The following is a 12,387-nucleotide window of genomic DNA, read 5'->3' on the forward strand; positions in this document are numbered from 1 at the left end:
TCAAAGATAGCACTATTATTACATTAGTTACCTGTTCACACATTTCCTGAATCTAGATTCAATCTTACATCCATAAGTACATCTTCTGGAGCAAGAATAAATGACAGACAATGGATTCAATGCTGAAACACTAGCTGGTCTCAACTTGAAATCCAGAACTAGGGATCTCTGACACGAAACTGAACACGAAAATAATCAATGAACTGAAGGAAAAGGAGAGAAAAATTTTGATTGGAGTAGAGAATGGAAAGTATGCTGAGTTTGCTGCTCTGAGATCACCTGTACAAACACAGATATGGCAGCCAATGGATCTCAGGCACCTCTCAAAAACTGAAAGCAAAGGTGATAATTGCTAGAGGCTTTGTGTCTATTTTAGAGCAGTCATTAGCACTATCTCCAAAATCTCTCTCAAGTTTCCAGGGTAGGACTTGCACCAGTATCTCAAAAGAAGGGAAGCCTCCATTTTCACTATACTGGCCACTGCATCGAGCACTTACTCCATTCTCTATTCTTCGATCGCCAGGCACTTTCACGCCATTTCTTTTTAAGGTTGGATCTTGAGACCTTTGTCCAGTCCCTAGACAGAAGTACAGGAATAGTCAAAGATAGTAAGCTATTTTAGGATTTTTCTTACCCCTTTAGGCACAGCATTCAGTACAAAAAGAGAAACAGTACAATCATTTTGGTTTAGAATCTAAACACCTGTTCTTCCCATGTGCTTACCACTAAGATAAACTTAACTGATGACACAAGACATTTTATGAAGAGGTTTCTTTCAATGTCAACATTTATTTTAAAACATTGGACTGTTTAAAAATAGCCAAACAAAAAAGCTTAACCAACAGTACACTATTTCAATCTCTCTCCTGCAGGCAACAGGCAGTTGGTCCCTAGTAAGTCTGCATTACAAATAGTCACAAAAACGTGCTGCCTTCTGCAAATGACAGAAAAATAACTGGTTAATTCACAGAGAGGCAGTGTCTTAAAACCAGTGTCCAGATGTTCTGGTATGCCTTCCTCAACTGTCTCACAGAGGACATGAATAACAAAGGTTAGTCACCTGTCATGAAAGATGCATCATTTAACCTACAGCTGATTATTCACACATAAGGAAGTTTAAAAGCACAAATTTTTTTTCTTCCTGGCAGTTGTTGTGGCAGTAAAGATGCTACTTAACTAGAATCCCACTTCAAGGTTTCCATTGAGTTACGTACAGTGTTCAGATGCCAAATACCAAGCTTGCATATTTCCCTGCAGGACACACATGTACTACAGGACGAAGCCACATCTGTCAGCTTCTTGACCATTTGATACCTATTTCAAGGCCATACTCCTGCAAGACGAACTGCAGAGCTCCTGACTATTCATTTGCTCTTCCTCAAATATATTGCTTAGCAATGCCATGGCCAGTAAAATGCCAATAATCCTAACACTACAATCACCCTGGACTTGAAAAATTACATCCTGACAACTAAACTTCATTATAAGACCCTTAATGCATAGCAATAGCGCAGCTTTAACTTTCCATGTACTCATTCTATCATCATCACACATTTCAAACATCAAGATACATTTAGCAATTTTAAAATATGCTGGGTACAATGGCACTTAAATGCAGTATTTCCAGCACCGAGTAAGGTTACCAAGGATGAAAACAGAAAAACGGGAGGAAGAAGAATCCAATAGACTGATTTGAAGGTAAAAGTCCCATGGATGCTACCAAAGAGATAAATGTGGGATGCACAGAAGAACCTTGAAAAGCAAAGAGTGATTTTCTTTATAGGTTTCATACTTAGATTTACAATACATAGATAATTACGTTCTCAGAGGACTTGACTAGGCAGTTCATTTAAAACTACTCCTGAAACTAATACAAATGCATAGAATGTGGGGAAAACATCAAAGAACTCTATCTGTTGCCAAGTATTCTAAATTTATCACCCTTGTAAAGTATGATCCAGATTAAACATCCCAAGCCCAACTAACAGATTATATTACTGTGTGGTCACTAGATTTAAAAGAAGAGACTGTCACAGATCTCTAGATAGTTAACAGTGGCTAATATATTTAACAAAGCCCCTGGATGCTTTGGTGATTACCAGCTTTGGAAAACCTGCAAAGGTATCAATTTGGATTTAATGTTCCCAAATCTGGCAAGGGAGGATGAAGTCTTTACTAAAATTTTGAAGTTTTCTGTTACTAACACTCTCTGTTACTAACATTCTCTGTTCATAACAAAATAACAGTCAGACCAAAAAGGCCTGCAACACCATACTGTCTATCAACATTAATAAATAACATATGCAAGCTGCTGCCTCGATCTTGAGGAATGAAGTGAAACTTAGACAAAGGAGCTAGCTGAGATCAACACCTACCTGCTTCCCGGCAGGGAGAGCGTTCGTGCCGAAGAAAGAAGCGAACCTCACTTCTCTGCATGCCAAAGCGCTGCAAAATATCCAGCATCCGTTCATTATCGGCTATGGGACGTTCTGAAAAGGTTAAAAGCCAGTTGACTATTACATCCCTATGTAGCTTAGGCACAGACCACAACAAAGCAAAAACGTCTGTCCATCACCTTGCACTTGAGCGCCTGGTATTGTCCAGGTGCAGTGTGTGCACCTACCCCTTGCCCTCACCCAAGGCATTGCTACCTTCTCCTTAGGAAGACACAGTACCTCTCCTTGCTTCTGAAATTAAACCAACGCCTCTGAGAAGCAGCTACAGCCCTCTGAAAGTCCACCCACTTGCAGGGAGAAGCTGAGGCACCATTGCAGCCCAAGGGGAAGCAAACAGGCAATTTAGAGCTTTTGGCTCTACTGCCTTAGTTTTGTATTTGCAAATCATCCTGCCTGCTGACCGCTGCAGGGAACGTGCTGCCATACCTTCTGCTCCACGTCTGTGGCCCCTCCAACGTATTTCCCAGCCATTCCCACCCCCTCCTCAAGGGCTCCTCTGCCCTGATTCCTACCAGGACTCATTTACTTCCTATTCCACCAAGAATTAAGAGAGATAGCAAAGGAAAACTCTCAGAGAAGAGGAATTCTCTTCTTAACGCTTCCTGAGGATTGCGATCAAGTGCTGGATTGCAGCTCTTGTGCTGAAGCTCGGGCAGAAGCACTCCATGCCCTGAAGGGGCTCAGTGCCCAGCGGGCCTGATCCTCGGCGATCCATCACAGCTCCCGTCACTTCAAGTATTCTCCTACAGCTCCCTGTCAGCCATAGATCTGGCTTATTCTCTCAGACAGCAAATTTCATGAAGTTCAGATTACACGTGTAAAAGCTGAACAACTTAGGATTCACAGGTCAAAGAAAAAAAAAAGTGAAGTGAAAAGTGACTCCACTAAGAACTTGCCATTTTCTTTCAGACAGTTAAGATGACGTTTCTTTAAAAGGTACATGCACAAGTTTCACTGAATTTCCTTTCCTGCTCTTGCTCCCAAGTTGAGGATTCTGTCACATCTCTAATTTTTAAGGTTTACTTGTTGTCTTTTGATATTACAAGAACCCAGTGGGAGCCTACATTCACCACCTTCACTTACCAGCCCTCCTCCCTTTCTGTATTACTCTTCTTCCAGAAGTTACCCACTTCACAGCTGGGCATCCACAGACAGCATATAATTAGAAGTACTTATTGGCCTCTCAATCTTTACACAAAAGCAATTTCTTTTGTTACTTTAAACATTTCACCATAATTTTTTAGGTCTATTTTAAAAGTGATGGCAACTATGTGGTCAATGTATCACAGCAGTCAATTTTACAGAGTCAGGATACTGTCATAGTATCTTATGACAACATCTGAGACTCATGATCAGGTTGGATCCATTTGCACTGGGTGCCAGACAAACAGAAGATACTGTTCCTGGCCTGAGAAACAAGCCCAGAGGACAAAAACTGAAACTAAACACCTCCAGTTTTGCACCAGTTTTGGTTTTCCCGATATTGTTTTTGTTGGATGTTTCCTTTCATTATTTAAGCAAGGGGAGTAAAAGAAAAAAGGAAGAAAAAAAAGAGAAAGAAATCAGAGTAGTTCATTCATATTCAATGGAGTCTTTCAAAGTCAGTCTTAATATGGAATAATCATTTCAGGGGAAAGTATAAATGTTTTCAATTTCATAAGAAGAAGAGTTACTAACATGTTTTCAGCACGTGAAAAGCTCTTTTCAACATAAAAGTGTTTCCTTAAATGAAAATGCTGCAGCTGTGCTCAAGCAATCTAGGAAGGAAAATTTCTGGAGTCACTGTCAAAAGAGATTAGCTTTACAGAATAAGCAAGTAGGTCACTGTTACAGAAAAAGCAGTCTCTTGGCGGATACTTGTCTAGACAGCTAAAAAAGCTCTTCATCTGCTAAACCCTAATTCAAGGGAAAAAAAAAAGGGGGGGGGGGGGGGGGGAAACCCAAAACCAACAGTACTGTTGTCAGATTTCCATCTTAAAGATTATACAGCAGTCTTATGAAACAGATTTCTAGCAGCTCAGCAATACTTCAGCTGAAACTCTATTATCAAGGGAGATGCCCTTTACACAAGGATTCTGTCAATACCATTCAGTGACTTCAAAGGAAGGTCAAAGAGATTTTAAAATACCAAACAAAACTACATTTGGAATGCTCAGGAAGAAAGGACAAACAATCAGACTTTTTTTTTTTTGTTTATTCCCTGTATGTCTCATAAAAAACAATAATAAAAAACCCCACAACAGAACACCACCACAAATCTTTGTACACGCACACAGCTTTTGCCTGCCTTCCACAGTGGCTGAGGTAGTCACTTAACAGAATCCTGGCGATAATAGGAAGATCAAGAGAGTTTGCCCCAATACTCATCAAATTTCAAGCAAAATTAGGAGGACAAGAGGAGGAGGAGGGCTGGAAGAGTATTAAACTTGCTCCCTTCAGGGAGCAGAGTGCCTCAAGCGCACTCGCAGCGATCTTTCAAAGTATGCTTAATAAGGTCTGACAACAGAAGCTAAAATTCCTGAGCAAGCATCAGAAAAAGAGACACAAGCGATGTAAAAAGGATCTCAGTAATTGAAGTCTGAGAAATAATTTTCCAATGCAAGCCTTTTGTTCCTACCCCAGAAGGTTAGCTGTCGTGCATCATGTTTGTTATAAAATAGTTCAATTTGTTCAGTGTAAAACACAAATAAAATAGAAGTCATGGTATATCTTGGCAAAACAAGATAGTGAACTTTGCCAACATCTAAAATGAGATCAGATAAAAGCTAAAAGTATTCCTCTCCCTCATGCCCCCCCCCCCCAAAAAAAAAATATTCAGAGCAGACATGAAAACACATCTTGCAAGTGGTTGCTACTGGATGTTATAAAGATGGTTAAGAAAACATATATTTTATCTGAAACAACATGCATGTACTTCATCCAGTACTCAAGTCTTCTATTGTTACAGGATTCGATACTCTGATTTTTGTTACCAAGTACAATTGGAAACTGTATACAGTTTTACACACACATATCAGTGTTTGTATATAGCAGTAAATAATTGGCAAATATGACAGGATCAGTGAAGGGAATAAGAATAATTTGGTTTCTAAAACAATTGTCAAAGCTTTCACTGCACAAATAGATAATACCTTTTTTTTTTTGCTCTTGGGACAATAGCCATGCAAATAACACTTAGATATCTGTTCTTCCAGTATCTCACAGCATCTTTGCAAAGACTAATCTCAGAAAAAATTCTCTGCTTCACTTCACATTTCTGTATCCAGACTATTTCCTTACATCTCCTTGAGTAGCACAGAGGCTGACAACTTGATTTTACAAATAAACTTCCACGTATTATATGGTCCCACTCAGCCAGAAGTTCACTTTTCAACTCAACAAGACCATTTTGACACTAAGCACTGGCAGACTTCACTTGCCTCTCAGTATAGGTTCTCTCCCTTGATTTCAGGACAATCTCTCTGCCTTTTCTAGCATATTCTACATGAACATCTCAAAAGTCAATCAAGAATCCAGGTTCAGGAAACACAAGGAAGGGAGCTGCCCACTTTAGCAGAGCTCCAGCTTTGCTAAGGACAGGAGAACCCTGTCCCTCACCATCACAACCTCTTTAACAGGGCGTGGGGCCAAGGCCAACTATAAATTCAGTGGTTTACCTAAACCTTTATTTAATTGTCTTTCACTGTAGACTTTGGTATTGGTATTAGACAGAGTTGGACAAAGGTGTACAATAAAAACACTTTCCTAAAAGATCTCTTCCCATGCTGGATTTGTGATTTTATTTCACTATCATTTAAAAATGAAAGATGACCTCTTTTCTAAGGAGAAGAAAAAAAACGTGTTGCATTTTTTACAACTTGGAAATGTCAGAAACATTACACCTGTTAGAAGCAGCTAACAAAAAAAAAAAGAAACAACTCGCACCTCATCCTATTAAACAAACACTGAGCTCACCAAAGACTTCTTTGAACAGCTGTGAGCCTGAGCCAGCAGCAGAGGAGGAGAGGAACATAAGCCCTTATCATCTGATTCTTTTATAATTTTGTTGAAGTATCTCAAAAAAGTTGGATCAAATATTATTTTTCATGACTTAAAATCCTGTCTGTGATTCACCTCTGGATGGCTACCAGTATCAAATTAGTACCATGGAGGCAGGAGATAAGTCAAGGAGTCCTGCCCCATTTAAGCCATGAAAAGTTAGCCATGCTTTAGCTTTCCGCTTGTTTGCTGACATGGTCTCCAGTTCCAGTGGAGCACTGCAAGCCAGGGAGATTTCAACTTCAAAGACGAAAAAAAAAAATAAATCGGGAAGAACACAGAAGGAAAAACAAAAAAGCCCCAACTGACCACGTACATAAACCTCTCTTCCACAGGCTTAAAAGGACAGGGGAAAGTCAAAAGCAGTTTCTATGTCCTCCCTCCTACCCACCACCCACCTTCTTTAGGGCACTTCACATCAAGCAACTCCTACTAGTTCTGGTAACACTCCTTCCCTTCCAAACTCAGTTAACACAATCAAGAACAATGAAGGTGACATAGAAAAAAGAAGTTTTCCCTTGCCACTGCAAGTGAAAATGGCTACGGTTGAAGAAATGATTCTGACTTGAGCCACAGAACTACTGATACTACTTCAAAACCACACACAGGCCGCTGGGATCCCACTGTGGGGAGATGAAGGAAGAGAAACACCCCCCCCATATCCTTCAGAGATTCATTTGAGTCAGAGAAGGGCTGCACAGACACAAGAACATCCGCGTGCTTGAGACCCCTTCTTTTGCTTTTAACTCTTTTTTGCATGCGAGAGCCTTTCCATAGGCGCATTACTGTACAGCGGGTCTGATGAAGAGATTAACAAAACTGTAAGGCAGAAATCCTCTGGGACAAGACCACATCTGTCAGGCCTCCGTGTGCTACGTTCCTAGAAGCAGTGAATGCCCAGGAACCCCCAAAGTGGAAGCCTCACCTACCTGAGCCACACCACACCTCAGCCAGGTGGCACTCGCTCTCACCAGGCTCCTTGCACAGCTCCACCACGTCTCTGCAGGTGGTTTCAGGGGTGACTGGCACCTCAGTGAAGTGCTGTTCATTGTTACTGAGGTACACCGTCAGAAACATCTGGAAGAGACAAAGGCAACAGCACATGGTTACTTCCCAACACAAAGCCAGACTGCACATCAGACACATTACACTTACTTATTTTCAACGGCATTGTATCATTTGTTATCAACTACTGTGCACGTGGAATTCCAAAACAAAACCAAATTTATTTTTAAGGTACAAGCAAGCAAGACTACAGAAGTAATTCTCTGCTCAAATAAGTCACATCTGTGGAGGATTGTTTGGTTTTAAATCTGGACCTACTGCTCCTTCCTTCTCTTAAGGCGACGAACCCCTCCCACCTTGCAATATGTATATACTGCACCCATTTAACACTGTAGAAGAAACTGTCATCTAGAGTTCAGAAATATCCTTTATAATGAAAAGCAATGGCAATTACATCTGTTAAAAAAAAAAAAAAAAAAAAAAAGAAGACTGAGGCTTACTACATAGGCAGTGAGGTGGAAACATAATTGGCATTTCCGTAACACTTTCATCATAAGGTTTCTTAGACACACAAGTCAACTTGCTGTGCCCTTCGTCTCAGGCTGAATACAAGGTCACCTCCAAGTGTCATTCACAGGAAAGCAAGGATATTTTACTTGGCTTCCTCTTCACAGTACAAAGATCCTTCATCTGTGCTCATTATTCTCTATAAACACACTACACAGCTAGATGTTATTCTTGCTCATGTCTTTCCTGCCAGAACTAGAAAACAAGCGTTTTAAAAAGCAGTTGCTTTTATTTTATAGAAAATATTGATAATTACTGCCTCTGAACACCACCTTGCTGTATGCTACTAATATTAAGCTGCTAGCTATAAATTAACGTGAGTTCTCTTCTGAGACCTGTTCTCGACCTCAGTATCAACTGGCTGCTAAGGTGCAGGACTTCCAACAACACCAAAAAAACACCCAAACCAGTCAAATATCTCCAGAAAGCAATTACTCCACTAAGCATTTCAAGGAATGGAAACTTTATCAACAGGCTAATTTTTTCAGTATTTTTCATACAGATGGAAAAGCTGTTTTTGCAGGAAAAGACACAAATCCTTGCCTGTCCTCCTTTTTTGAGGGTAAAAGGGGTATACATCCTCACAAACAACAGTTCATCGGTAAAAAAAGCCACCCACAACAACAACAAAAATACCAACAAAAACCAGTCCAAATCAAACAAGGCAAGAGAGAGATATAAATGTCCTTAGAAATTAAAACAAAACCAAACCACATTACCACAAGCATTATTTCTGTGATTCTGTGTGAATACTCTGGAATGAATATTTTTGATGCCACTGCAAAGCAAAATTGAGTCCCACCTTCCTCACAGTTTTAGAAATCCCCTCTTGGGGGTTCTCCTGGAACACAACCCTGCGCACTCACACCTCTGATGTCTCCAAAACCTTTCCAGGGCTCACTTGAGTGCCGCGATCCCCTCCGCCACTCTGAGAGAAGCTATCTCTTTTTCTTTTTAAAACTTCTATGCAAAGACTCCACACACAGCATGTCTTGTTACACAGAGTGTAAGTTCTTGTCCCACTTGTGGCAGTATAAACACTTGCCAGTAGTACTTCAGGCCCGGGCACCACTATATAACTAATCTTTACGCCTCAGCCTAAATGCATCTGTCGTCAGCTTCTCCTCCAATGGAGAGAGATGTCTGTGCTCCCCATGTCCGGACTGTAACACTGCTCTGGACTCTTCTGCTTTCTTGCACTGGCAGTTTGGTTTGTAGATGTATCCACTGTTGACTGTCTAACCGTGCACCAGTTTTATCCCAATATTCTCTGTGATCCACTAGGTGGAAGGGGAATTGCTCTGCACTGTAGATGGTGGGATCACAGATTTGGAAATGCAGAAATGTGCATGTGACTCTGTTTCATCAAAGGTCTTTTCTGCTGTAGCAGTGATGTGGCAGCACACCAGATTTAGCACCAGGAGCACGCAGTTCCTCATCTCTAGCTTTACCTAGCTCCCCAGGACAGCTGTTTCTGATAAATTCCTAAAGACCTTCTACAAATATTCAGAGAGTGGAAAAAGCCTGCTGAAAGAGAGCTCAAAACTACCTGTAATCCTTAGGAAAATGTTTAGACCCCCCTCAACCATCCCTTTGTCACGTTATAAAGGGGGGGACGGGGACAAGCAAACCAAAAAACCAAAACCCACATGCAGAGCTTGTAAGGAGAGGAATTAAGAGACAGAACGTGGAAAACACACAGGCAGCAACAAAAGCCCAGTTCCTGACCGATGGAAGCCAGTGAATCCTGCGGAGGGCAGGGAGGCAGATGGAGCAGGACACCCAGCACTTGAGGATTTTATCTGGAATCAAGGCTGCTGCTCACTCCGCAGCCCCGGCTCTTGGAGGGGAGCATCCCACCCAGCCGGGGTCACAGCTGTTCACCCACAGGCCGCAGGGAATTTGTTTTAACTCTCCGGCATGCTTTGTGTGGGCCAGAACTGGGTGGCAGGCAGGCAGGCAGGGTCAGCTTAACACATACATTTATCATATAGCGAAGACGGGTGCAACTGTTGTGCTGTTTACAGCACCACACGCTGAAGTTCTGACCTAAATTAAGAGACAAAGCTTTCCAAGCAGGAGCTCCAATACCTGGCTTTAATCTTTTGTCACTGAACACGCTATCTTTTAGATGTTGTGTTTCTAGAGGAGGTCAACAGCGATGCGCAATCAGGTTAGAATATCTCCTAATCACAAAAACTGGGGCAGAAGAGTATAAAATAAAATTTTTTAAAAAAAGTCTCCCAAATAGCTTTAGACCAGGGTTATGCAGGTATGTAAAACACATCAACGTGTCACATTTCATGCTGTACAACCTCATATCCGGAAAAGCACTAAATCGCACAGGCTATGTATCTGCAGTAATATTTGTTAGTTTTAAAAGATGAGCTCACAGATGGGAATTAAGAGAAAATTATAAAAAACATGTCATTATACACAAAGCAGACCTAATCTGACCCTAGCAGGGCTGTTCACTCCTCAGTGTGCCTGTTTATATCCAGTTGTTAATCCTTAGGATTTACCAATACAGACAACTACAGAGGAAGGATCATGAGTTGCCATTTCTATCCACAATGCTCAGGATAATTACTAATACATTAAGCCAAAAGCACTCAAACCTGGTGCATGGGGGCTGTTTCTGAGACTTGGTAACGTCTGCATTACTGCTGTCTCACATATTCTAGGAACTGGGGGGTAAAAAGGAAAGGGGGAAAAAAAAGGCAACCAAACTCTGCAAGTTCCCTAAAAACATACCTCGAAGTCTTAAGAGTCTAAAGCAACTAAAAGGCTACAGAACTGACACGACCCTCACAGCTACCTCCCACTTCCCCTTAGCTCCAGGGACAATGCTGAGATGGTTCAGAAGTCCTCCAAGTAGTTGTGTCCCTCCTCTCCCACCCAAACGGTGGTCACATTTATCACCTTGCAGGGGAGAGGCAAGGAGTTAGCCCTGCCTGCTCCGCTGCCTGCACGTCTGCAAGGTCTCCTGGGGAAGCCTGCTGCCCACCTGGCCCCGTCAGAGCCTAGGGCAAGCACTGACCAGAGCATCCACCAGAGAGAAGCCTCTCTCCCCAGAGAAGGCTGGAAAAGGTGAAGAAGCTGGCGTGAACCAAAAGCCTGCTATGGTTTCTTAGTGCTGCTCATAACCCTTGGTGGCTACTGTGGCTTGCACCACCTCACACCGGGATCCCAAGAAACCATCCTTCCCCTGGGAAGAGCTCAAAAGCAACACTTCTTACCCACCCTACCAGCTGTTTGATCGCTGTGAAAAAACAAAGGAAACATGAATATTCTCAAGACACCTTGTTCAGAAGTTTGAATCCTGCAGATCGTATCAAGCTAAAGCGTAAAGTGGTCTTTTGCTCCTCCCTGAAACCGAAGATGTTAAGACAGTTTATATATAGGCATCCAGGAATTAAGATTGAAGGAAAAAAAGGAAAAAGAACACACAAAAAAAATTCAGGTTTAGCCAGGCATAAATGAAAGCTTGGTAAAGGAGGAGGTATCTCAGTCAGACCATGCGCTTCTTTTAAAGACTGCATCCAGGCAAATACCGAAATATCTGGCAATCCCATATAGTCTTAGATCAGGGATTTTTCCCCCCTCCTAGACTTCAAAAGGTTGCGTTTTAGTATACAGGTACACTCAGCCCAGTATACAGGCTGAGCACTTTTAAACAGGAGTCAGGTCCCTAACTAAGTTCTAAACTAAAGATTTCCCCCTCGTTCCCCACCCCCAAGGTGTACTCACTGTTTATAGGGACCAAAAAGCTTTAAAATGTAAAAGTATTCCAGTACTGTGGCATACTTGCAAGAAACCAGCAATGTGCTGTGCACCTACTGAAGCAGTTCCTTTTAAAAACCACATCACAGATTTCAGCTGACTCTGCTACAGCTTTAGAAAATAAAAGTTTGCAGTTATGGAGCCACCAAATGAGACCGTTCGATCGGATGCACCAAGGGCATCAAAGGGATGACCAAGGACACAAGCTAAAGCAAGAGATAGTTTTTGCAAGGAATGACTGCAATGCATGCCTTAGAAACAACTGAGAGTACCAAACATAAAGGACTTCATGCCTCAAAAAAGCCTGCCACTTAAGACACAAATTAAGAAAATCCAAATTGGTATGAATAGCAACTTTGAGTCCTCTCAGTTTGAAATATATAATTTTGTCCCAACCCACATTACTTATGCATCACCTCCAACTACAGCCACTGAGTCTGGACTGTAACACACCCAGGAACAGGAAAAGAGAGTAGCAAGAACAGCATCAAACCAGGAGGACAGAAGAGGGCATCAATTAAAGCAAGTCACACCCCAC

General features: G+C 41.7%; 1 protein-coding gene across 5 annotated transcripts in view; it reads right to left on the reverse strand.

The window, feature by feature from the left end:
- Positions 1-12,387, reverse strand: part of TP53BP2 (tumor protein p53 binding protein 2) — a 78,796-nt gene that overhangs the window by 21,587 nt on the left and 44,822 nt on the right. For 4 of the 5 annotated variants that reach the window (XM_080408728.1, XM_080408727.1, XM_080408726.1 and 1 more), the window contains 3 exons: positions 7,424-7,571; positions 2,376-2,489; positions 498-577 (listed from right to left, as the gene is read on the reverse strand). In XM_080408728.1, coding sequence (XP_080264854.1) covers positions 498-577; positions 2,376-2,489; positions 7,424-7,571 — 342 coding nt within the window. Of the gene's footprint in view, positions 1-497; positions 578-2,375; positions 2,490-7,423; positions 7,572-7,999; positions 9,131-12,387 lie in introns of those variants that run through there. The other variant, XM_080408725.1, reaches the window with a different exon arrangement.

Source organism: Falco punctatus, assembly GCF_963210335.1.
Source record: "Falco punctatus genome assembly, chromosome: 12".
NCBI lineage: Eukaryota > Metazoa > Chordata > Aves > Falconiformes > Falconidae > Falco > Falco punctatus.